Source organism: Rhinolophus ferrumequinum, chromosome 15 (assembly GCF_004115265.2).
Source record: "Rhinolophus ferrumequinum isolate MPI-CBG mRhiFer1 chromosome 15, mRhiFer1_v1.p, whole genome shotgun sequence".
NCBI lineage: Eukaryota > Metazoa > Chordata > Mammalia > Chiroptera > Rhinolophidae > Rhinolophus > Rhinolophus ferrumequinum.
Genome location: NC_046298.1, coordinates 41,651,474 through 41,676,862, shown reverse-complemented (window position 1 = coordinate 41,676,862; position 25,389 = coordinate 41,651,474). Strand labels below are relative to the sequence as shown.

Below are 25,389 nucleotides of genomic sequence, written 5' to 3'. Positions count from 1 at the left end.
TCTGCCGCTACCGGATGCGCGAACTGAGACTAGAGAGAGCAAGGGCTTCGCTGAGGTCACCCAGTGCTGTGAGAGCCACCCATGACCTCTAGACAAGAATGGGATGAAGGAAATAGGGTCATTGCATAGTCCTCGCCCCAGAATCACACAGCCCTTGGATGGGGTCCATGATCTGCCCCTGTCTGACCATCTTCTTGATCCCCAGTTTCCCTTTCTAAAATATGGGTGTTATGATAACAGCAGTGTGTTGGACCTGGCTCAAGCCAGCTGATTGTTAAAGTCTCAGGAATTTTGGAACTGGTTGTTAAACAGCCATTATTAAAAATTAAATTATGCAAACATACAATTCAATTATATTTAAAACAAAAGTAATAAATACTCATCCTATCCTAATTATTTTACTATTATCTATGATCCTGAGGCTTTTTACATCTGTTGTATCTGCATAGTGAAACTGCTGTTTAATGGGGTACTGAGCATCTCTTACCCCGTCCAAAGAACACGCTTTCAGTGCTGTCAGCTTGAAATTAGCCATGGTGGGAACATTCACATGATGGAAATTGGCAAATGCTTGAGTCTCCACACCCCTACCCCCCCCAGAGTGCTGGTTGTTAAACATTTACCAGCATATTCCTGGTGGATACTGTCAGCTACTAGACTCACAAAGGCTTCCTCCTTGCCAAATTCTGAACTCTTTATCCTTTCTGCCACCCCGTGAGGTTGAAGCATCATTATGAACCCCATTTACAGATGAGGAAACAGGCCCAAAGGAGAAAAATCACATGTTCATCACATAGGTGGTCAGAGGCAGGGCTGGGATTTGAACCCAAGTGCCTCTGAACTTCAGAACTTGGGTTCCTGTCCGCTATGGTTTCCTGTCCCTGAATAATAATAGTAGCAACCTCAGTCTACAATAAATTAATGAGACTATATAAGTGCTGAACATGGGAACAGATTAGAACTTCATAAGTGGTGACATTACTATTACTATTCAGCAAATGGGGCTCAAGAAGTCTTACGGATGATGGGAAGCGGAGACGGAAGAGTTCAAAATGGTGTTAGAGAAGCTTTGAGATCCCAAGGGCTCTGAGGGGTGAGGGGCGGGGTCTTGTGGTTGGTTTGGGGTGGCTGAGTCATCCCCACCAATTCCTTCCCAGCCTTGGCACAGAGAGCTGCAGTTCTCCAACGCACCACACGAGGGCAGCAGATCTCCTCCCTACACACGTAAGGTACACAAGCACCCTGGCTCCCCCGTTCCCAAAACTGCTCCCAGTCCATTTCCCAGATGAGGGGACTGAGGCTTAAAGAAGGGGAGGTTACAATATGGATGAAAACAGTATGCCTAACGAAGGAAGCTCAGCTACATGATTCCATTTATATGCCAGAACAAGTAAATCCATGGTGCTGGGAGGAGAGGGGAATGGGGAGAGACTGTTAATGGGCCACAGGGGTTTCTCTTTGGGGCGATGAAAATGTTCTGGAATTAGATCGTGGTGATTGCCGTGAATACACTGAGAAACAGTGAATTGTACACTTTAAAAGGGTGACTTTTATGGCATGTGAATTATATCGCAATAAAAAAATTTAATTTAAAAATATGAGAGAGATCCAACAGCAATCATGGCCCCTAACAAGCCACTTGGTCCCAACCTTCTTTTTTCCTTTGTTTAAAAGAGGGCGCAGCTCAAAGTGGCCCATGCGGGGATCGGATCGAACCAGCAACTTTTTTGGGGGGGGGGGTGGGAGTGGGGGAGTGGAAACAGGACTTTATTGGGGAACAGTGTTCCAGGACTTTTTCCAAGTCAAATTGTTGTCCTTTTAATCTTGGTTGTGGAGGGTGCAGCTCAGCTCCAGGTCCAGTTGCCATTGTTAGTTGCAGGGGGTGCAGCCCACCATCCCTTCCGGGAGTCGAGATATCGAAACGGCAACATTGTGGTTGAGAGCCCACTGGCCAATATGGGAATCGAACTGGCAGCCTTCAGAATTAGGAGCTCGGAGCTCCAACCGCCTGAGTCACCGGGCGGCCCTCAAACCAGCAACTTTGGTGTAAGTAGCAAGGCGCTCTAACCAACAGAGCTAAGCTGCCACCCGTGGGCCACCTGCTGATTACCACACAGATCTGGGAAAGATAAAGCCTGTTCCTCCTCCCCTTTAACCCCTGAACCACTTCTCCAAACCTACTTGTCTAAAAAGCCCTTACTGCTGGGGCTGAGGTAGGAGCAGTGACCCCCCCCCACCCCGAGCCAAGCCCCTGACCCTAATGCTAACCCCAACCCCAACTTTGCCTAGGCAAGTGATCACTTGTCCCAGCCCAAGCCCCTGAAAGGCCGCCTATACCTAAATCCCAACCTTAAAAGTTACCTGAATCCGGCATCTAACCCCACCCAACACCCAGCTCATTCCCAAGCCCAACAGCACCTGCCACCTCCAGCCTCAACTTCCTCCCTGACCTATCTTCATTTGTGCATTCGGTTAATAAATCTTTACTGAGCACCTACTCTGTGCTAGGCACGGATCTAGGGATATAAAGATGAACAAGGTAAGCACCATCTGCTTCAAATCTACCATTGAATGGGAGCAGAAAATCTACACGGGAGACAGAGGAGTCTGATCGTTTCAGACTGTGGAAGGTGCTATGGAGGAATTGACAAATCAGAGCAATGTCCCTGACCTAGGGGAGAGAGACTGCAGGGGAGCAGAAGCGCTTTTGCTGGTTGGGATAATGTCTCCTTTGAGGAAGGGATGCTGGAGCTGAGCTCAGGATGACAACAAATGAAGGGGCCACGCAGAGACCTGGGACAGGGGCTTCTAGGCAAAGAGAACAACAATGCTAAAGCCATGCCCAGTGCCACCCCTTTAGACCTCCAATCCTGGCCTCTGAACCCAGCAGAACCTTCCTTCACGTCTTCACCTATATCAGGGAACCAAGAGAGAGCTTTGGGCCTGTGTCCAGCAGGGGGTGTCTCCCCAGGCGCCCAGGATGGTGTTGTCACCTTGGGAGGCGTGAAAAGCAGGCAGGGGGGGTCTGATTCCGGCTGGGTGGGGGGTCAGGGTGGGGGCCCGACTCGTCCTCCCAGCCCAACCACAGCCTGGCCTAAAAGGGCAGACAGATAACAGTCCTTCCCGCTGCTGGCCCCAGAGAGGGAGGGGTTTCCTGACAGGAAATTGACCTCCTCTAACCCCCCCCTCCTCAGATCCAAGCTCTCAGCAGTCCTGGCCAAAGTAGCCTCAGGACAGGACAGCAGCAGGGACAGAGGGAGAAGACACTGGCAACAGAGGTGAGTGTCGTGGGGCAGGGAAAGCAGCACTGCTCAGAGTTGGGAGAGAACATGTGCCCTGAAGCCAGGAGAGGCTGGGGGCAAAGAGACAATCTGAGGCCTTACCTTGGGAGGGTGCCCGTGAGAGAGCAGGGAGAGATGGAAGCAGGAGGAGGGTGCAGGGGGCACTCTGGAGATCCAGAGTGGCTGCAAGGAGTGGAGAGCTTGGAACCCCAAGGGAGAAGAGAGACGAGATGTGTTTGGTTGGGGCTGACGTCCTCCAACTTCAGGTAGGAAGACTGAGGCCAGGGAGGGCTGAGTGTTTTGCTCCATCCCCAAAAGATGGAGTCTTGGAGATGGGAGAGGGGACAAGGGCTGGGATGGAGATGGAGCAGGAGACAGGGATGGGAACCGGGTTGGGAGTGAAGATGTGGATGAACTTGAAACAGGCTGGACTGGTGACGCATTGTTTGGGGGCAATGCTGGATTGGGCTGGATTGGCTGGGGTCGGGCTTGGATGCTCAGTTTGTAAGAGAAGTTCTCCCATACAGGCACCGGGGACTGGAGGGGAAGACTTCTGCCAACAGGTCAGGCAGCCAGCGGAGGGTTTGGGCCTTTGGGGAAAGGCTGGCAGTGAGGAAGAGGAGGAGGAGCTCAAAGAGGGACGCTCTGGTGGCCAAGACATCCTGTGGGAGCTGGGGGGCTGGGGGCTTGGGGATGCCTCGGAAGTGAGTCAGGGGCCTGGCACTGGGGCAGCAGAGAGGGAACTGGAGGGGGCAGGATGTTGGAGCCAGTTTGCAGAGGGGGTTGTTGGAGCCAGGAAGGGGAAAGACGTTGGGGCTAGTTTTGGGGAAATGTTGCAGCCAGGTCTGAGGATGTTGGTTTAGGGGTATTGGATCCAGTTTGGGCATGGATGTGGGAGCCAGTGGGGGAATGTCAAGTCTTTCTTGGGCAGTGTTCACTTCAATTGGAGGGAAATTGGAGCCTTCCATTTTGAGGGAGAGGTACAGTTGGAGGAGGGATGTTGGAGCCAGTTCTGGGGAGATGGTGGAGCCATTTTGGGGATGAGGTGCATTGAAACCCGCTTGGAAAATGAAAGATGGAAAAATCACTGTGTGAAGAGTGTGTGTGTCCGAGGGTTGGTATCGATTGTGTTCAGCCATAGGGGCTCCAGGCAAGAGGTTGCCATGGTGACAGCCTCTCTGGGGGGTAGGGGACTTTGAGGACTGGAGAGAGTCTGGGAGGGTGTTTCTAGGAACTGGAGACTTGAAAACAACAACTGAGGTCTAGAGGCTGAAGTTGGAAAGGAAAGAAGGGAGCTGCCCACCAGGAAAAGGCCATGGCTCCACTGACTCAGGGCGCCTTCAGCATCAGCCTGCCCCCAGGGGGTGCTTCCCATGCACCCCCACATGCACAATTCTGACCCTGTCCTTCACCTGCTCAGAATCCGTCCCGGTTCAAAACCACGTATGCGTCCAGCAATAACAGAATATGTGAACATCTGACACTACACAGTTTTGTCATAGTTACACAATGGAATAGTATGCAGCACTTAAAATAAATCAACTAGAGCCACAGAGCGAGGCATGGATAAGGGAGCCAAAAAAAGGAAGTTGCAGGACTCACATAGAATGACAGCATTTATAGAAAGTTTGAAACCATGCAAAACAAGATACTATTTTTGAATACAAGTCTGCGTGGGCATAGGGTAGATTGGCTTGGACATTCTGGATGCTGCTTTTCTTGGAAGAGCTCTGGGGCAAGCGGGGGCAGGGAGGGGCGTTGCGGGCTTCAGTGCCTTTGTAATGCTTGATTGTTAAGAAAACCTGAATAGAGCCAAAATTTGCGTTAGATGCAGCTAGGATTGTAGGCACAGGACTGTTCGTTGAGTTTGTTCTCTATACTTTTCTGAATGTTTGGATGATTTTGTGATTTTAAAAAGCACGCTCCCATGGCTCTCCAGCGCCTTCAGAAGAAAGCCGGAATCCCTCATCACAGCCTTCGGGCCCTGTGTGGCCTGCTCCTTATTGACCTCTCCAGCTTGACTCATCATTCCTCTTCCCCACAAGGAATGAAGTCCTTACCTCCTTCCTTCATTTCCTGTTTATCACCCATTCGTTCCCTAAATGCCTGGCCTGGAAGCTGGAGACACAGTGGTGACAGAGACAGCCCTTTGAGCCCTCTGGGGGCTCAAAGTCCAGTGGGGGCAGAGAGTCATTCCCAGACAGTGATAACTCAGAGTGGGCAGGGCTACGGTAGGGGAAGTTCTGAGGGGGGCAGCTGACCCAGCCTGGACATCAGGGAGGGCTTCCTGGAGGAGGGGGCATTGGAGTTGGATCCTAAAGAATAAATGGAACGTGAAGAACAGGTTTCCATGTAGAAGGATCGACAGATGTTGACGTGCAGAGGAATCTGGAGTAAGGAAAAGAATGTGGGACAGCACTGGCAAGGTGCTCAGCTGGCAAGTGAGGGGCCTGAAGTTTGTCCTGAGGGCACTGGGGAGCCATGGAAGGTTAGGAGAAAGGGAAGGGCAGGTTTGTGCTTTAACAGATCCTCAAAGGTTAACTGGAGGGACCAAGACTGGAGACCAGGGAGGAGGCTGCATCAGGCAAGTGGGAAGGGGCTTGGACTGGGGCAGGGGCCATGTAGAGGGAGGGAGACCAAGGACTGAGGAGATGGAATGGGCAGGAAGCTTCAAGCCCCTTGAGGGCATGGACTAGATCTGCCTTGGTCTCCGCTGTGTCCCCAGTGCCTGCACAGGGTCAGGCCCAGGGCAAATAAATACCTAGGGAGGTTTTTTTTCTTTTCTCTTTCTTTTCTTTTTTTTCTTTTTCTTTTTTTAAATCAGGGAATATTGGGGAACAGTGTGTTTTTCCAGGACTCATCAGCTCCAAGTCAAGTCATTTTTTTTCTCAATCTAGTTGTGGAAGGTGCAGTTTAGCTCCAAGTCAAGTCGTTGTTTTCAGTCTAGTTGTGGAGGGTGCAGCTCACTGGCCCATGTGGGAATCGAACCGGTGACCTTGGTGTTATGAGCATTGCGCTGTAACCAGTTTTTTTTCTTATTGTTTTTTTTTCTTATTGTGGTAAATGCACGTAACAAAATTCATCATATTAGCTGGTTTAAAGTATACAATTCAGCGGCATCTAGTATATTCAGAATGTTGTCAGTCATTACGTCTACCTAGTTCCAGAACATTTTCATCACCCTGCAAGGAAATTGTGTCCATTAAATGGTCGCTGGCAACCACTAATCTCTCTCTGTAGATTTGCCTATTGTGGGTATTTCCCAGTGAGGTTTTGCTGAAGGAATGAATGGGCAGAGATGGCAGGAGTACTGACTGGACAGGGGAGACGACAGGTGCCAGCTGTGTGACCTGAATGTCTGGGTGATGGTGGGACTTGGGTCCCAAATAGTCTCTGCCCTTTGCCAGCTGTGCCACCTTGACAGAGACGCTCCCCTTCTCTGAGCCTGCTTCTTCATGGAGGAGGGTCAACGAAGATGACACACTCCAGGGCAGGAGTACGGTAGGGGAGGGTCTGAATGTTGATGCCCAGGCTCTGAAATCAGACAGGTCTGGGTGTGAAGCCTGCCTTTGTCCCGAAATCATTGGGATGTTAGGCAAGCCACGTTGGCTTTCTGAGCCTGTTTTCCCCATCTGCAAAATGGGCATAATCACCTCCTGGGATTGTGAGTGCCCAGCCCCGTGCCTGGCACACATGCCCCGAAGTGCTGGGGACACACAGGCATTGTCTTCGACACTACCATTCTCTTCACACCATTGATCGTCCATTATTTTTTCCCCAGGTCCCCTGCCTGTCAAAATGCCCATCCTAAAGAGTCTAGGGGTGGCAGACTCTAAGGTGTCCCGGGCAGGGACGCTGCCCCGGATGTCCTCTAAGAACCCCTTTGAGGAAATTCCAGGGCTGGAAGAAGAAGAGGCCGGGGAGCTAGGGAGCCTGCCCAATGGAACATCTTATCGTCGACGTGCCACTCTGGAGAAGCTGGCAGGCCTGGCCTCCTTCCGGCTGGGCTGGACCCCTGGCCGGCGAGCAGGCGGCCCCAATGATGGGCAGCCCCGCTCTTTCCTGGGCCGTGTGCTGACACCAGGGATACGCAGGAGCTCAGCAGATTTTGGCCTCCTGGGCAGGCTTCAGGGGACCCGAGGCCAGAGCGATGATGAGGCAACTGGGGAGGCTGCCCGGAGACTGGCCTTCCTGAGACTGGGGCGCGGGCCCAAGCCCCGGCGAGTGTCACTGGCCGAGAGAGTGGTACCTGCAGGCGAGGCGGCTCCTGAGCCCCCACCCAAGGTCCCAGAGCCCCCGAAGATGAAGGAACCATTGTCAGGTGAGTTCAGGCCCAGGCCTGGGAGAATCACAGTGCCATTCCACCCCTCTCCCTGACCGTCCCCAGGCTTCACACTGAACCCCACCCCAGCCTCCCCTGTGACCCCATCTCCAACTTGTATCTGCCTGTCTCCAGGGACAACGCCAGCTGGTCCCCTTGCAGTCTGTCCTGCTCCCCATCCCCATGCACCCCCAGTGTGTTTCTCTCCACCTGCTATCTTTAACCTTACCCCATGTCTAGCGACAAGTGAACCACCAACTTTGGTCCCACCTCCTCCAATCCCCACCCTATCGCCAAATTCAACCCCCTTTCCCTCCCTATTCTCAAGTTCAACCTCAATCCCGGCTCCTTTCAAAGTATCCACATTTGACCTTGACCTTATGCCCCTCCCTGACCTCCATGCTCCACTGGATCCATCCCCAGCCCCAACCCTGGCCCCTCCTCAACCTCCTCCTTCATCCTCAGTCCCTTCTCCTCTTCCATCCCGCTCCTAAACCCTCAGCCTCAGCTTCGACCTTTACCTTTATTCCCAACTCAGCCCACGTCCAAGCTTCATCTTCAAACTCAGCTCCGCGCCCAACATCTACCTTTATCTCTTGACTATCTCACCCCAGATCTACCACCCTCTGTGTTAGTTTCCTGGGGCCGTAGTAATAAAGTACCACAAACTAGGGGGCTTAAAACTACAGAAATGTATTCTCTCGGTCTGGAGGCTAAAAGTCCGAAATCAAGGTGCCCCCTCGGAGACCTGTAGGGGAATCCTTCCTGGCCTCTCCCAGCTTCTGCTGCTTTGCTGGCCATCTGGTGTCCTTGGGCTTGTGGCTGCATCACTCCGGTCCTCGGTCTTCACATGGCCTTCCCTCTGTGACTCTTCACACCACCTTCCTCTGTGCATGTCTGTCTTGGTGTCCAAATTTCCCCTCGTTGTAAGGACACCAGTCATATTGGAGTAGGGCTCACCTTACCGCCTCCTTTTAACTTCATTACCTCTGTAAAGACCTGTTTCCAAATAAGGACCCCTATTCTGAGGTCCTGGAATTAGGACTTCACTTGTCTATTATCTTGGATGGGGGGACAATTTAACTCATAACACCACCATCTGTATCCTCAACCCCAATCCTACCCCAAACCCCAGTGCCTTCCTCAATGACTTTTTGGTTTCTACCCCATACTTAGTCCAACCCCAGCAGCAAACGCCACCTTGGGACACATCATATGCTTGTCCTCAACCTATTCCTTTCTCCGAAGGCCGTTTTTAACCTCTTCACTCTGCCCAACCCATGACAACTGCCAATGGGCCCAGCCCTCTTGCATGGCCCATTTTTCTACTCTTCAACCCCCTCCCCAACTTCCCCATTTAATGCTAGTCTTTAGATGCCCCTCCCCAGCCCCCAATTTCAAACCCAACCTCCTCCTTCATTCTTTTTTTTTTTAATATAAATATGGTACAAATCTTTAATTTTTTTAAATTGGGGAATATTAGGGAACAGTGTGTTTTTCCAGGGCCCATCAGCTCCAAGTCATTGTCCTTCAGTCTAGTTGTGGGGGGCGCAGCTCAGCTCCAAGTCCAGTCTCCGTTTTCAGTCTTTAGTTGCAGGGGGCGCAGCCCACCATCCCATGGGGGAACTGAACCGGCAACCCTGTTGTTTAGAGCTCGTGCTCTAACCAACTGAGCCTCCGGCCACCCCCTCCTTCATTCTTAATCCAATCTCCCCTCCCATCCCGAGTCCCAATCCTAACCCCCATTTTCAACCTCCATCTTCAGCTCCATCCACAGGCATAACCCCAGCTCACGTCCAAACTTCATCTTCAAACTCATTCCCCTCTCTATCTTTTACCTATCCTCACTCTCACCTAGACTCCCCTCCACCCATATCTCTAACCCCATCCCTACCCCAAACCCCAGGTGTCATTCTCAATTCCTTTCCCACTCCCTCTACAGCTTTCCACCCCAACCTCACCCTAACCCGAACCTCCCTCATCCCAACTCCTACCTTCCCCTCGTCCTCATCTCCATCTGAATCCCCAATCCTGTCCCCGGTCCCCACCTTCATTCAGTCCCATCCCCAGTCCCCATCCCAGCTCCTAGCCCTCCCCCCATGGACGGTCCATGCTGTCCCCGTGCTGGGGACCTCAGGAGAGCCATTTGTGCGTCCTCTGATGCCCTCCACATCCTGACCAGAGGCTATTTCAGCCCCTGCTCCCTGGGGACTGGGAGGGCACGGCAGGGAGGTGAGAAGGGGGTGACTGGAGCCCCCGCCTTCTGGAAACGGATGGGCAGAAATAGCCCTGGCCAGGAAATAGTTTCTCTGCCAGGGAGGAAGTGGAGGGGGGTGGAGATGTCGGGGGTAACCCTGGGCCACTGGCACCCCCCCTCCTTCACTCAGAGGCCTCTCAGCCCAAGGCTCCCCTCTCTTTGGGGAGTCTGAACTCATCACCCCCAATAGCTGTCCCCACCCACCAAAGACCCATCTCTGGTCTTGCTATCCTCGCCCCTTGTCCAAGCTTCTGCCCTGCCCACTGGTCCACTGACTCTCTCCATCCCTCTCTCTCCTTACCTGGCTGGGACTGTTCTCCCTCAGCCCTCCCACTTCTTTATCGCCTCCATTTCTACAACCCATCCCCCCTTCTCTGACCCCTTTCTCTGGCCCAGATACACTTTTTTTCTATCCTAACTCCTCTGAGGTCCCCAACCCTTAATCCACCCCGCGATGCCTTCTCTCTTGCCCTGACCCCTTACCCCATTCCTTAACCTTCTCCCGTCTTCCTCACCCCTTGTCCCGCACTTCCTCTGACTTCCCCCCTCCAATCCTCTTACTAATGTGACACCCTCTATCTAGTCCTTTAACCTACTTCCCACATCCAGACGCTGGCTGCCATGGCCAAGCCCTCTCTTCCCTTCCCTGACGTCTCCGTCCCCTCCCTGTTGTGCTGGCCCTTTCCCTTGCCCTCTCCTCCAGCCCCTCGCCCCCATCCATCCCCTCCCCAAACCCTGACCCCCTGCACCCCTTTCACTTCTCCCCTTCCCCCCTCCCTTGACCTCCTGCTCTACTTCTGCCCCCCCCAGCCCTAAAACTTCCTCTCCCCATCTCCTCCCTCCCCCTGGTCCCCACACCTCTCCTCCGACACCCTTCGCTTTTCCCGCTTCTCCGGAACCGCCCGACTCCTCTCTCTGCAGCACACCTTTTCCCCTCCCCTCCTCTCTCCGGTTCCCCTACTAACCTGTCCCCACCCCCCGCCCCCCGCCTGTTTTCCTCCCTCTGACTCCCGCTTTGCACCCACAGTGCTGGAAATCCTGAGTTTGATCCAGCAGCGTGAGCTCGCGCGAGCAGACGAACACATCTTGGAGCTGGAGGCCGAGGAGCTGGCGTCGTCGGGGGGCGGCGCGCCTGGGCCGCCCAAGGTTGAGGGCGCCGGCGGGGGCCGCCGGGCGCGGGACGTGGCGCTGCTGTACGAGGCCCTGCAGCGCGAGCTGTGGGCGCTGGTGCGCGAGACGCTGGCGGGCCCCGGGCCGGGCGCCGGCGCCGGGGCGGGCGCCGTGGCGCAGCTGGGCCAGGTGCTGGTGCAGGAGGAGGCTGCCGACGGGCGCCGGGGCCCGGGGGCGGCCCGCAGGCTGCGTGCCCACTGGGCAGAGGCGGTGGCGCGCGCGGCGCGGGAGCGCCTGGAGGCGGCGGCCCCCGGAGCGCCCGGCGGCCTGGCGGCGCAGCTGGAGGCGCTGCGGGCGCGGCTGCTGGAGGACCTGGGCGTGGTGCGGGGCCGCCTGGCACCCGCCTACCCCGCCGGCCTGGGCGCCTTCGGCGTCTACCTGCGCGGCTACCACGGAGCGCTGGCCGAGTGGCTGGGGGCCGCCGCCCGCCGGAGGCTGCCGCTGGCCGACCGCTACGCGCTGCTGTACTGGCACAACCAGGTGTACCCCAGGTGAGAGGGGGCCGCCGCACACCTCACCAGGATGCCCCAAGGTCGCGTGGAACCCTTCCCCGGCCCCCACCCCCAGCCAGGGCCTCCAGATCCCAAGGAGCTTAGAACAGCCGACCTTGAATTCTAGAACTGTAACACCGATGAGCCCCGGTGCCGTTGACAATACTAGAACCATAGCGCTGTTTACCCTTCATGCACATCCATCCTTCCAGTTCTGAAACCTTAGCACCTTCCTGTCTTAGAATCTTAGCTCCGCTGATTTTTCCAAACCTAGAACCTTCGCATCACGGCCACCAACACTCCTTGAATCTTAGCATCATCCATCCTTCTAGTCCCAGAACTTTCACACTGTCCACCCTTCCAATCCTAGAATCCTCACGTGGTGGACAGTTACACACCGAGAGTTTTAGCAACATCGACCATTGACGCTTCCAATCCTGCAATCTTAGCACTCACTGCTCACCCTTCTTGTCTTAAAATCTTGGCACGGTCCACCCTTAGAATTCTAGAACCCCGACACTGCTCTTTCTTTAGATCTTAGGGCATTAGCATGGTTGACGCTTCCAATCTTAGAACTTCAGGATTGATGATGCTTCCAAAACTAGAATCTTAGCACCAGTGAGCCTTCAAACCCTGAACCTTAGCCCCTCCCCTCTTTGGATCGTACAACCTTGACACCGCTCATCCATCCAGGGTTGTTGGCCCCTTGAATTGTGTAATCTTAGCATCTAGAACCTCAGCACCATTGCTGCTCCCAGTCCTGGAATCTGATAACCATCAAGCTTTTGAATCCTAAAACATACCTCTTCTTGTGGCTGGGGGATGGAATATGGTGATTAGCCATGACTGTGACCTACGCACTCCAGGGAAAAGGGAGTTGGCCGCGCCCAAACCACACATTGGAGAGTGAAGGGGCTGGGTGGTTCCTCAAACAAAATCAGGATGCTGTCCCTAGAAGAACGGGAAGGCTACAGGACCAACAGTGACCTCTGAGGTCCCACTTGGAAATATATGTTAATGACACTTTCACACCATCATCCCTGGGAGATGGCAGCAGGAAAGGGGATCTGGAAAGCTTCCTGGAATGGGGGGCATGAGTCAAGTCCAATTTGTAGAGAGGCTGTGCTTATGGCTGAGAAGATGTCCTGAGCAAAAGTCTGGGGTGTGTGTGTGTGTGTGTGTGTGTGTGTGTGTGAGAGAGAGAGAGAGAGAGAGAGAGAGAGAGAGAGAGAGAGAGAGAGAGAATTGCACAGGCCAGGGAATGCAGGTGTATAAAAGTGGGGAGTGAGGGCTGGACTGGAGAAGCCTCCAGGGCCAGGTGAGGCAGTAGGGAGTAGGAGAGGCGGTGGAAGGGACCTTCTGTCTGGTGAAACCAATCACGGGTGAGACCTTGCATGCCCACAGATCATCAAGCCTGGACTTGACCCCTACAAGTCTTGCCCGGACACCATCCATCAGGGAGCTGACTCAGAGAGCTGGGGCCAGGGGAGCCACAATTTCAGAGACTTCCTTTGAGGGATGAGCAAAGCTGGCCCCAAGAGAGGAAGGGAGTGGCCCAGGGTCACACACTGGTGTGAAGGGCTGGAGATGGGCATGAGTTTAGTTGTCCAGTCCCACCTCTCACAGACCTCCCTGTCTTACCTTCCACCCCCAGAGAGGTCCTAGGGTTGGTGGATGTGGTTGCCCTGGAGAACGGGGAGCTGGGGTCTCTTCTGTCGCCTGGCACTGTGCGGGGCTTGGAGGATGAATGTGTCACAGACGTCAAGGTACCTGAGACTTGGCCTTGGGGATTTGGGAGGGCGTGGGAGGCACCTGCAGACACTGGGCTTGGGGGCCCCTCCCCTCCCCCTTTCGCTGTTTCCATCTCCCTTTCCCCGCGGACTTCTGAGTTCTGTCCAAAAGACATAGATGTGTAAGCCCCTACTGATCACTGCTGTCTTACATTCAGTCATTCAGCGCTGTGCATAGACACTCAGTAAAGGTTCAATACATTTGAACATTCAAAACTCAGAGCAAGAGAACGTTGTCACAGAACCTCAGCTCACAGACCCAAAGACTCAGAGAAGGAGGCATCGAAGCATCCTTGCATATAAGCAGGGCTGATCATAAACATGGTTAATAACTGGCTGGGACTGGCACCACTCGGCAGAATGGCCCAACCGTAAGCACCTAGCCTGGTCACCGGGGTTTCCTGCCTGAATGTAGGTCCTGCTCCAGCCACAGAAATCAGCATGTTTGCAACTTGAGAGCCCAGAATCTTAGACTTCAACATATCTAGATTCTCAGACTCACTGAGTTGAAGACAACATCGGGCCAGAAAATCAGAGATGTGTTAACATTAGAATCCCAGACCCTGGGAATTTTTGAATCCTGGACTCTGACCATCTTGAATGAGTTGTTTTGTAGAACCTGAGAGCCGAGTCTTAGGGCCATCAAATAATGAGCACTGACCCTTAAACCTTCTGGGTAGCAGAATGAGGAAGCTTCAGACCACAGACATTTAATATCAAGCTCCAAATCACAGACTTAGCAATGGAAAAGGCTCGGTACGTTTGCTAGTCTAGCCTTCCTCCCCAGGGTAAACTTGACGAGCTCACTGGTAGACTCCAGACCTGCTTGGGGCTAAGGTGTGGGGATAATGGAGAGAAAGAGAGGGAGAGGCTCCCAGGTGATCCCAACTCCTGCTTCTCCCCCCACCTACCCACTCCAGGCTCAGACTCGGGCAGCCCTGCTCCGGGTGCTGCAGGAGGACGAGGAGCACTGGGGGAGCACAGAGGACTGGCCCAGCAGCCTGGCACAGGATGTGTGTGAGGTAGGAGCGGGAAGGTGGAGGAGAATCCGCTGGACGGTGCCGGGTGGGAAAGTGGGGCCTCACCCCGTCTGCATCCCTTCTCATCCCCTTGGACCACGCAGCTGCTGGAAGAGCACACAGAGCGAGCGCCCCGCATCAGCCGGGAGTTTGGGGAGCGGATGGCTTACTGCTGCCTGGGGGCGCTGGCAGAGTTCTTGCAGAGGTATGGTGGCTGGGGGTAGGTCTGGCATTGTGGGGGGGAGGGAGAGGAGCGCTGCGGTGGGAAGGTGAGCATCAGGACCCAGGATCCAACAGAGGAGAGATGAAAGTAAAAATCAAGGCAGGATGGGTAGGGGTGCCTCAGTGGGGATCGCAGGCTTTGCAGGGCTAAGTACCCAGCAAGGGACCTTTGTGCCGCCCTCCCGCTCCTTCTCCCACTAGCTTCCAGCAGCGTGTGGAGCGATTCCATGAGAACACAGGAGTCCGGGAGCTGCTATCAGACACCTATGTCAGCAGGACCATCACCCTGGTCAATTGCGGCCCCCCCCTGAGGTGAGAGCACCCACCGTGCATGGGGGAGAGGGCCAGTCCCAGGGGACCAGCTGAACTGAGGTGCCTGGATCCTGGGTGGGGATCACAGAGCTGGCCCCCAAAGGCAGGTAGGTACATGGGACCTTAGAAGCCTAAAACCTGGGACTTTTAGAAAGAGCCACAGCGTCACCGAGCACTAGAAGGATGGACTCATCAGAACACTGGGGTGTTAGAATTTCGGCAGCAACCTGGAAGCCAGGCACATGCTCTAAGAATTACACTTTTTTTTTTTTAACCTTTTAATCTTACTTTTCTTTTTCATTAACTTAAAACAGTAAAAAGTGTCACGCCCACCGCATTCCTCCCCCTACCGCCACTTAGAGGCAGCCGGTTATTGTTAGTGTCTCCCATTCTTTTGCAGGGATATTTGAAACACTCACCAGTAAGTATGTATACATGATAAGTGTATATATGCATATATACTGTGCCCACTTCATGCATATACAGATATACGCGTATCTTATACGCACAATACATATATTTAATGCATATATAAGTCAATACATTAAATTTATGCATACGTATTACTCCTTTTCCTTGTTTAAAAAAATACAAATGGTAGAATATGGCACACACTCTGCTCCTTTAACAGCTCGGAGATCTTTCTGTTAACCCACGAAGAATTCCCACATTCCTTTTTCATATCTGAACTGTGTCCCACTGCTTGGATGTACCATCATTTATTTCTTCTGTCCCCAAAGGATGGATAGTTGGCTCCACTCTTTTGCAGAGAAAAACCTGGCACATCTGTCAACTCCTCCTATAAACACGGGGACTCAGGGATACATTCCCAGAAGGGGGGCCTGCTGGGATTTGGGCAGAAAGTGCCAAGTTGCCCTCGGCCCTTCTTACAGTGATCATCGAGTGTCATCGACTGTTACAATGACAGAAAACAAGAAGGGTAGAAGTTTAGGATTACAGTAGTACCTCGGTGTTCGCACGTCTCTGTTGACGAACATTTCAGTTTACGAACGCCGTAAACCCAGAAGTCAATGCTTCGGTTTTCGAACACGCCTCGGAAGCCGAACATGTCACGCGGCTTCCCCTGAGTGCAAGATCCTGAGGCCTGGCTGTGGGCTGTTTTCAAACATTTCAGAACTGAACGGTCTTCCGGATCGGATTACGTTCGAAAACTGAGGTACCACTGTATAGACATTTAGAATCACAGACTTTGAGAATGGAGACCTCCCCACTCTCACCCAGAGGAACAGACCCAGAGAGAACTCTTTCATCCCACAACACCCTGTAGGCCCCCAGACATTCCCCAGAGACCCCAAATTCTGCAGTCTCCCAGATATCCCCTGATATTTCTCAGCCTCCAGAACCTCCCCAGAGCCCCTGACTTTTCCCAGCACCCCATCTGACCTGTCATCCCTGTGTCCCATAAAACAGGGTCCATCTAAGGCAGGTCCAGGCAGTTGGGCTGAATGTTGGGGCTCCTTGACTTTTGACTCCACTCATCCCCACAGGGCTCTGGCGGAGCGCCTGGCCCGAGTGGGGCCCCCTGAAAGTGAGCCGGCTCGGGAAGCAGCAGCCGGTGCTCTGGACCGTGTGACCCGGCTCTGCCACCGTGTCTTGGCCGACCTCTTGTTCCAGGAGCTGCAGGTGAGTGAGGCAGGGGGCTGGTGGGGCCTGTGCCGGACAGAGGAGTGTACCCCCCCAGTCCTTTAGTTCCTTTCAGTGGAACTAAACACCCATGACTCAGTGTTTGGGAAGCAGGCGGGGGTAGGGGGTGATGGCCATGTCTGGGCCATTTGGGGCGGCAGAGAGGGATACAGGAAGGAAGAGGTGGGAGGACATGGTCCAGGGGAGGACAGAGAGCCACCAGCAGGAGGGGCCTTAGGGATTGGGTAGAGCCCCTCCCCACTGAGGTCCCCCAAATCCCTGCCCAGCCCCTCTGAGACCCTAGGGCCCCATTCGTCCTTCTCTGGGCTCTTGTGCATGCCTGAACAGGTCTGGGTTCAGACGTGGATGAGAGTGTGGGCAGGGAGTGTGGGGGGGAATGGGGAATGAGATGAGAGCTGTGCAGTTGAGTGGTGCTCTATCCAGGCTGTACATCAGCTTCTGCTCAGAACCCTGCGTGGCTCCCAGCTCACTCCGGGCGAAAGCCAAAGTCCTTGCCATGGCCTCCAAAGCCCTGCACAGTCTGCCTCTTCCCTCTTTGACCTCATCTTCCACTTTCCCCCTCACGTAACTCCACTCCAGCCACACCGCCCCCCTTCTGCTCCTGAACATGACCGACACATCCCAGCCTCAGTACCTTTACACCTGCTCTTGCCTCCGCCTGGACCACTCTTCCCTCCAGGAGCCACATAACTCCCTCTCTCACCTCTGAAGTCTTGAGTCAGATGTCACCTTCTCAGTGGGACCTCTCCTGATTGCCCTATTTAAAATAGACACCCTGAAGCACACAAGAGAAAATAAATAAATAGAATAGACGTCCCGAGACTCCCTTCCTCACTCCCTGCTCTATTTGTCACCAAAGCACTTACTGTCACCTGCCATGCTATATCCTTTGCTTTGTTTGTCTTCTCCCACTGGAATGTTAGCTCCCGAAGGGCAAGGATTTGTTGGAAAGTTTCTAAAATAGTGGCTTCTATGGAAAATTTCAAACGTATACAAAAGTAGACAGAATGACAGAACGACCACTTGGGGACCCATCACCCACGTCCAGCAACTATCAGCTCCGCGCTGATCTTGTCTCATCTCTCCCCCCATTTCTCCTGCCCACTGGATTCTTTTAAAGCAGGTCCTTCACATCCTAACACCGTCCATCAACCCTTCAGCCCGTATCTCTAAAAGCGCAGGAATCCTTTTTAAACAAACATGACGACAATGCCCTTTTCATACCTGACGCATGGAGCAAAACTTCCCTAATGTCATCAAATATCACCTTGGCATTCAGAGTCCTCTGACCTGTGTACGATTACCAAGCATTTGTTTGTTTTATTCTGCGCTGTGTCCCCAAGGATTCTCTCATGTGTCCCCAGTGACCCACCCAGGGCTGGGCCCACAGGAAGGACTCAGAAAGTGTTTATTGAGTGACTAAATGGACAAGTATGTGAATGAAAGTGAGTTGGTGAGGGGGAGTGTGGGGGTGCCCGGAGGTGGGGTACAATCTGTGTTTCAGGCCCAGCTTCCAGGTAGGGGGCCTTGGGTAAATTGCTTATCCTCTTGGGGCCTCCATTTCAACAGAGGACGCAGGAATTCCAGGTTTCTCAGGTGGCTGTGAGGAAGCAATGGCACTGTGGCCATACAGGGCTTCGCTCCGGCCCTGGCCCGTGGGCATTGGCCATCGTTGTCTTCATACATGTGGACTTTATAGCAACAGTAACGTGTCCTGAGCCAGGCACTGTACCAAGGACATCAGCTCATTTAATTCCCCCTCGCTTTTCAACAAAAGGCCACAGGCCCCATTTTTGTAGGTTTAGCAAACTGGGCTCCTGCCAGGATTAGAGAGCAGGATGGGGGTGCCGGGCTGAGTGGAACAGGGACCTGCTTCAGAACCCCGCGGGCACCACCCCTGGAGGTCTCCCGACACCTCACCCTGCTGGTATCCACCCAGACCGCAGTGTGTCCCCTTTGCTCCCCACAGCCTCCGTCTCAAGGACAGACCCCCTCGCCATCCCACCTCCAGTATCTTGTCCAGAGGCCTCCCTCCCCTCCCCCCAGCAGGTTACTCACTAGTCCTGTGCATCTGCCACCTGGGTTCTCCTTTCCCCGTCCTCACCTCCTCTGACTGCTTTTGTCCCCGCTTTACCCTCCTTCCCGCCTCCCCACCCTCATTTCTGCCTTAGTCTTGCCTGCTCCCATAGATCTTGGTAAAGCACAAACCTGACCCTTTCCCTCTTTTGTTCAGAACTTGCCCTGGCTCCACAGTGCCGGCAGGAGAAAGGGGGGGCTCCTCACTGCATGCTCCCGCCCCGGCCATCTGACCATCTGACCAACCTAATCCCTCCTCTGCCCCATCACTGGTGCCAGCTTCAGGGATGCGCAGAACCAGGCAGTCACACAGGGCTCCCTTTGCTTAGAAGGGCCTGAGCTTCGTTTAATTCTCTACTGTCTCTGTCTTGAAGTTCTTAATTTTTGAACAAGGGTCTCCCATTTTCATTTGCATTGGGCCCTGCAAATTGCATAGATGGTCTTGCCAACCACACTAACCTTCTTTCTGGTCTTCCTACGACTGGCAAGCCTTTCTGAAATCTGAGCCTGCTTCACACTTCTTTCTGATTGAGCCACTCTCTCTCCCACCCACTACCTGGCTAACAGTGACCATTCACCCAGGGCCTCAGCTTAGGTGTCCCCTCCTCCAAGAAGTCCTCCTTGACTCCATGCTGACTCAGGCATCCCTCTGGGCTTCCTGAACCCCTGCCTGGGCTCCCCCATCCCAGCCCTGGATAGTCACTGTCTGGGGATGCGTCTGTCTTTCCCTCTGGACTCTAATCCCCAGGAGGGCAGAGCTGAGGCTGTCTCGGTCACTGCTCTGTCCCCAGCACCACACCGCCCTGGTTCAGCTCCAAGCAGGGTTTGAGGACATGGTATGTTGAACTGGTAAATGAAGAAGGAGGGTGGCAGTAGGGGAGCTGTGACACCCCCCCCCCTTTGTCTCTCCCAGCCGCACTTCAACAAGCTGATGCGCAGGGAGTGGCTGAGCAGCCCGCAGGCCCTGGACGGCATCGTGGGCACGCTGGGCGCGCAGGCCCTGGCACTGCGCAGGATGCAGGATGAGCCTTACCAGGTGCGGCCGCTTGAGGGGAGGAGAGGGAAGGAGGGTGCTGGGGAGACCCCTTCAAGGTGGGGAGCAGCCCTCTCGGGGTGAGATAGGTGGCGTTCCGCCTGGGGTCTGCGGGGAGCGGTGCCCGTGGGTACTGGGGCACGGGGCGAGGTGAACCTCGGGAGAATGGGGAGAGGGCTGGGATGGGCCACCCTGTGGGGCCGATAGGGGGTGTCTGCGAGTTTTTTCGGGGAAGAGGAGGGTATCATCAGACAGGACCGGGGTCACCCTCGGGGGTTGGGCGCGGGGAGGCGGACTGGCGTTCTGTACGCTGGGCAGGGGTTCCCGTTGGGTTGCCCGGAGTGGGGAGCAGCAAGGGGGGTCACCGGCGGCTCACACCCTCTCGTGTCTCCCCCGGTTCCTAGGCGCTGGTAGCCGAGCTGCACCGGCGGGCGCTAGTGGAGTACGTGCGGCCCCTGCTCCGCGGGCGCCTGCGCTGCCGCTCGGCGCGGACCCGCAGCCGCGTGGCCGGGAGACTCCGGGAGGACGCGGCGCAGCTCCAGAGGCTGTTCAGGCGGCTGGTCAGTGCGGCTGTGGGGTGGGGGCGGCAGTCCGAAACCAAGGACCGGTAGCCAAGACCGGGGCTTAGAGTAAGACTCTCACTCAACTTTCAGTCCATAGCAACCCGTAACACTCCAGGCCTTGCCCTCTGTGAGTACAAATCCGGCGACGGCTGGCCTCTGCGCGCAGATGAGTGGAATTATGGTCCCTAAGCATTGTTGGGGGGTGAGATCAATTATGTGCTTAGAACCCTACCAGGCACAGAGATGACACTACAAACATCAGCTATTATTCTGAGCACAGGTAGAAGCCAAATAAATGCAACAGAAACTCAGAATCTTAGCGTTCCCAAATTCAAGAATTTAAAATCACCAACATTTATTTGTCCCCAGTTGTAATCAGCAGGACTCGAAGGGCCTTCTCAGACTTGATTCCAGGAGTTTCCAATCGGGAGTCTTTGGAAATTTGGGGGGGGGGAAATTTTATTGAGGAGGCAGAGTGATCACTTGTACAGGTATCCAGTTTCCCCCCAAAGTCTGCAAACTTGGACGAGGTTCTACGGGGTGCCCCCGCGCCCCAAATTAACTGCAAAACTGGGAGTAGCTTCTATTATGCATTTTTATTCCAATTTCCAAAGGTTCCAGAGAACTTGTGATCACAGTCTGTCCTCTGCCCCGTTTCATAGATGAGGAAACTGAGGCCAGGAGGGGCTGGGCCTTGGGAGGGTGTGGTTCTCGGAGGGGGGGCATTGGGAAGAGTGTGAGCCCTGGGCGTCCTCCTGCAGGAGTCCCGGGCCTCGTGGCTGGATGCCGTAGTGCCCCATTTGGCCGAAGTGCTGCAGCTGGAGGACACTCCCAGCATCCAGGTGGAGGTGGGGGTGCTGGTGCGAGACTATCCAGACATCAGGTGAGTGTCCCCTTCCCACCTCGCTGCCAGGCCGAGGTCTCCGGAGGGCCTTGGCATCCGTCCCTGCATTTCCTGCCTCTGGGGTGAGGGAGGGAGGTGGCGAGCGTGTCTGACGGCCGTTTCCTGCTGGAACCAGGGCATTATTAATACGATTTCCCTCCTTCGCCTGCCGCCGTCACCGTCGCTGCCGCCGCCACCAGGGCTCGAAAACAAACAAGCAAGCACAGGAAGCGCAGGGCAGGGGGGCGCGGGGGCCGCCTGGCGGCAGGAAGGGCCGGCCCAACAGGGGAACCGCGGGGGACACGGGGACACGCACGGGCACACGGGCGCACACGCATTGCCACAGCGGCAGGCACCATTCAGATCCTGGTGGACCATTTCCTTTCTCTGTGGTCCTCTCTGACCTTCATTTTCTCATCTGTTTCATGGGGATAACAGCACTCTTTTCATAGGATTAGGAAATCATCGTCATCATGCTCAATGGTGACTTCAGCAACGATGTCAGCTCTTACTTACTGAGTTCTTACGCCAGACCTAAGAAAGCCTCTTACACACCCACTCTATAAGAGAAGGGCGGCACTGTTCTAAGTGCTTGGCACCACCTGAAGCAGGCAGAAACTAAGTAGCTTACCCCAAATATCGCAGCCAGCAAGTAGCAAAGCTGAGACTTGAACCCAGGCAGAAGGCTGTCTAAAGCTGGCACAGCTGACCACCACACCACACTGCCCCCTGTAAATGTGGGATGCTGGTGGCAGGGGTGGCAGTGGTGGCAGTGGTAGCAGTACCAAGGTGCTATTCGGGCAGGCAGACATTCTGTCCCCAGAGAAACAAAGCATTGGTGAGGTTTAGGTTCCAGGGATGAGGGTGAGGATTCCAAAACTGATTCAGGATGGATAGTTCTGGTTCTGGGGTGTGGTGCTCACATCCTTGGGAAGGCACAGAGCCCTGGAGTCCCATGAGGGTGGGGGACCCAGCATTCTTACTGGATTGGGGTTTCTGAACTTGAATATGAACCTCGGTTTGAGAGGTCTCAAGCTGGGCTGGAAGGAGCACTTCCAAAGCTGAGTTTGGGGGCTGTTCACTTGAGTTAGAAGGTTCTTGAGCCTCATTTTAGGTGAGTGTTTTGGAGCTGTGGGGATTCCAAACCTGGGATGTGGAGCGATGTAGACACTGAGTTGGGTTGAAGGGAGTAGTGAAGGCCCCAGAGCTCTGAAAGGAAAGTTCTGGAAATGAATGTTGGATGCAGGATCTTGAGTTGAAATATGTTGGTGGCTCTGGAGTAGAGTTTTGGATCCGCGATCGGGAACTGAGGTGGGGATTTCCATTGTGTCAGATTTAGGGACAAGGGCTGTGGGATAGAGTCGGGTCTGAATTGAGAAGGAGGGTCCCCAAAGCAAATCTCAGTTCTGGAATAAAATTTTGATTGAGCACGATTCTGGGAATGGATTGGGGGGTGAAATGAATGAGGATTCTAAGGTTGGATTTGAAGACGAAGGTTCCAGAATGGGTTTGAGAGATTTTGAGTCGAGGTTTGGCTGAGGGCTCTGGAACTGTTGAGAAACTTCCAGACCTGGCCTTGAAGTGAGGGGAGGGTCAGGTTGGGGATGTGGGTGGGCACCACCTTTGAGGGATGACGTGTGGCTGTTTGAGATGAGGGTGAAGAGGAAGTTCAGTGCTGCTGTAGATGCCGGAGCTTAAACAGGTGTGAGGGCGCCAGAAGGGAAATGTCTAGGCTGTCTGAGCTAAGTTGGGGCTGAAAATTAAAGGTTATTTTAATCAGGAGCTGAGACCGGGGTGGAAAGGAAGATTCCTGTGCTGGGTTTGGAGGCGAGGGTTCTGGAATCCTTGTGAGTGGGAGGATTTGGGAACGGTTGGAAGGGATGATCTGGAAGGAGGCTGGCTTGGGGGGAGGGGTGGGGGTCTGATGAACAGAGAGGAATCTGGCGGGACTGGTGTGGAGGGAGAATCTGGAGGGGTTCCAGAGCTAAGACAGGTTCTGACATGGATGCTGGTCAGGTGGGGTCCACAGGTGGGCTGGGTGTGTCCCTGGAGCCCAGAATCCCCATGCACCTGTCCTTTCTTCTACCCTCAGGCGGAAGCATGTAGCTGCCCTCCTTGACATCCGTGGCCTGCACAACACAGCTGCCCGCCATGAAATCCTGGCTGTGGCCCGAGACCTGGAACTGTCTGAGGGGGGAGCCCTGTCCCCTCCTCGTAACCGTGCCTTCTTCGCAGACATCCCTGTGCCCCGCCCATCTTTCTGCCTCGGCCTCCCTCTCTTCCTGGGCCACCTCTCCCTCTCCCGGCTGGCCAGGCCCAGTTTGGCCTATCTGCCCCGGCTTCGGCCTCTGTCTCCATCCCGGCCTAGGGCCCGACGCTGAGACTCTCCCAGCCCTCCGCCTCCGTGCTCCCCATCTTTGCTGCTGACACAGTCCTCCTGACTCCTTGCCTGGGACCACAGAGCCCCTGGGATGGAGAGGTCCTCAGAGGTCTTCTCACCCACCCGCAAACTCCCTGTACAGGAGAGAAATGAGGGCAAGAGGGAGCAAGGACTTTCCCAAGGCCAGGAGACGTTCCCAGCACCACCTCCCCAGCCCAATGTGTGGCGGGTGGCGTTGCAAGGCTCTACACAAATATCCCAGGCCCCCCCTTTCCCCTCACCTCAAGGTCTGGCCCCAGTCCAATGTATTAAGGAATGTACGATACTTAGAATAAAGAGGTTTCTATTTAACACAAGGAAGGGCTGAGTCCCCAGTGTGTGGGGGGAGGAAGGACCAGGGGCAGGGCCCAGGGCCAAGGGCTTCTCACACGCCCAAGGCCGGGCTAAGGTCCAACTCTTGGGCAGTGCAGTGGAGACTGAGGGAGGCCCTGGGGGCCAGGAATAGCCAGGCCACCTTCTTTGCACTCAGGTGCTCAGGTAGGGTCCACAGGCAGGCTGCATACCTCCGTGGCCAACGCTTGGCCACTCTGAGCCATTTTGTCAATACCAAAGTGCTTCTCCTTTCCTGGGCCTGGCAGTTCCACCTTGGCCTGCCCTCCCCATCTATCCTTAACCGGGAAGCTGTGTCAAGAGAGGAAGGAGGTTGGGGGCAGGGCTGGCGGCATCCAGGGCGCCCTCCTGGGTTGATGCAGGAAAATCTCAGGGTGGGAAAAATTCCAGCTTCTCACCCCCAGCCCCGCCGGATTCTGGAGACCTTGAGGTCACCTCCCTGTTGACCTCTGCCCCTCCGGCCTGGTTGGACAGCCTATGATGGATGCTTCCTGGCAGGATTTTTTTTTCCTGAGAAGTCGGAAGGAGGAGGCAACCAGGGGTCAGTGTTGGAGCTGGGGTGGCCTCACGCACATTTGAACTCGGGAAGGTGGGGACTCAGGTTTCTTGGAGCCCCAGGGCTGTGTAACCCTGGGCAGGAAGCTGACCCTCTCTGGGCAGTGTGGTTCCTGTCCCTCTCTAGGAGGTCTTTGCCCAAGACAAAGTGAGATGTCCAGAGGATGTATCCTCCTTACTTCAACTCCCGAAATGACACTTTCAGTGTCACTGATCCACAAGAGAGGAATCAAAGAATTACTAACATGTTGTAGTTTGTAGGCATTTAATTTAAGATGAATTCATCTCAGTTTGGCAGTGTTCTTTTCAGATTTTGCAAGCATTTTCTTGGTCTGACCTGAGAAACTCTGACCTTACCCGGAGCCTCAGTTTCTACTTTTATAAAACGGGGGAAAGTGTCCTAAGAGCTGCAATAATTTAGCGCGTACTGTATACCAAGTCCCAGGCCCGTGGGGATTCACTCAGTGGCCCTTCTCAGCAAACCTGCAGACTTGGAAACAGAGGCTCAGACAAGGGAAGGAATGCAGCCCAAGTCACCCACCCAACAAGTGCGAGAACCCCACCGGTACACTCCAGGCTCTTATGACAACCACTCTGTGAGTGAGCCGGCGGCAGGGCTCAGCGAGGAGGCGGCACAGGTCCCAGCGAGGAGGCGGCACAGGTCCCGACTCATGGAAAGCACTTGGGGAAACGGTAGCTGTTTGAGCTCGAGGTGTGTTCCATCCCCACCCCACCCTTTCCTGGCCGGGCGACATTGGGTCTCTGTGTGCCCTCAGACCACAGCATCTCATGCACCGTGTCCCTGGCCCTGGGAGGAGGGACTGCTTGTCCCAGGCAGGAAGCACGCTCAGATTAGGCACCAGCTGGGCGACAGTACCTTGGAGGCAGCAGCCAGGATTCGAACCCCAATCAGAAAGACTCCAAGCGTTCCCAGCCACTGTCCACTGAGCACCCACATACCACGTGCCTAACTGCACTGCG

At 54.6% G+C, this 25,389-nt stretch overlaps 1 protein-coding gene across 1 annotated transcript; it reads left to right on the top strand.

Moving 5' to 3' along the window:
- Window positions 1-3,215: 3,215 nt before the first annotated feature.
- On the top strand, window positions 3,216-23,806 carry EXOC3L2 (exocyst complex component 3 like 2). Its single transcript, XM_033129261.1, has 12 exons — window positions 3,216-3,278; window positions 7,063-7,602; window positions 10,887-11,520; window positions 13,175-13,286; window positions 14,231-14,332; window positions 14,434-14,534; window positions 14,753-14,863; window positions 16,372-16,507; window positions 19,518-19,640; window positions 20,042-20,197; window positions 20,962-21,083; window positions 23,176-23,806. Exons 2-12 carry the CDS (start codon window positions 7,080-7,082, stop codon window positions 23,462-23,464), a joined length of 2,409 nt encoding a protein of 802 aa, XP_032985152.1. The 5' UTR covers window positions 3,216-3,278; window positions 7,063-7,079; the 3' UTR covers window positions 23,465-23,806.
- Window positions 23,807-25,389: the final 1,583 nt, after the last annotated feature.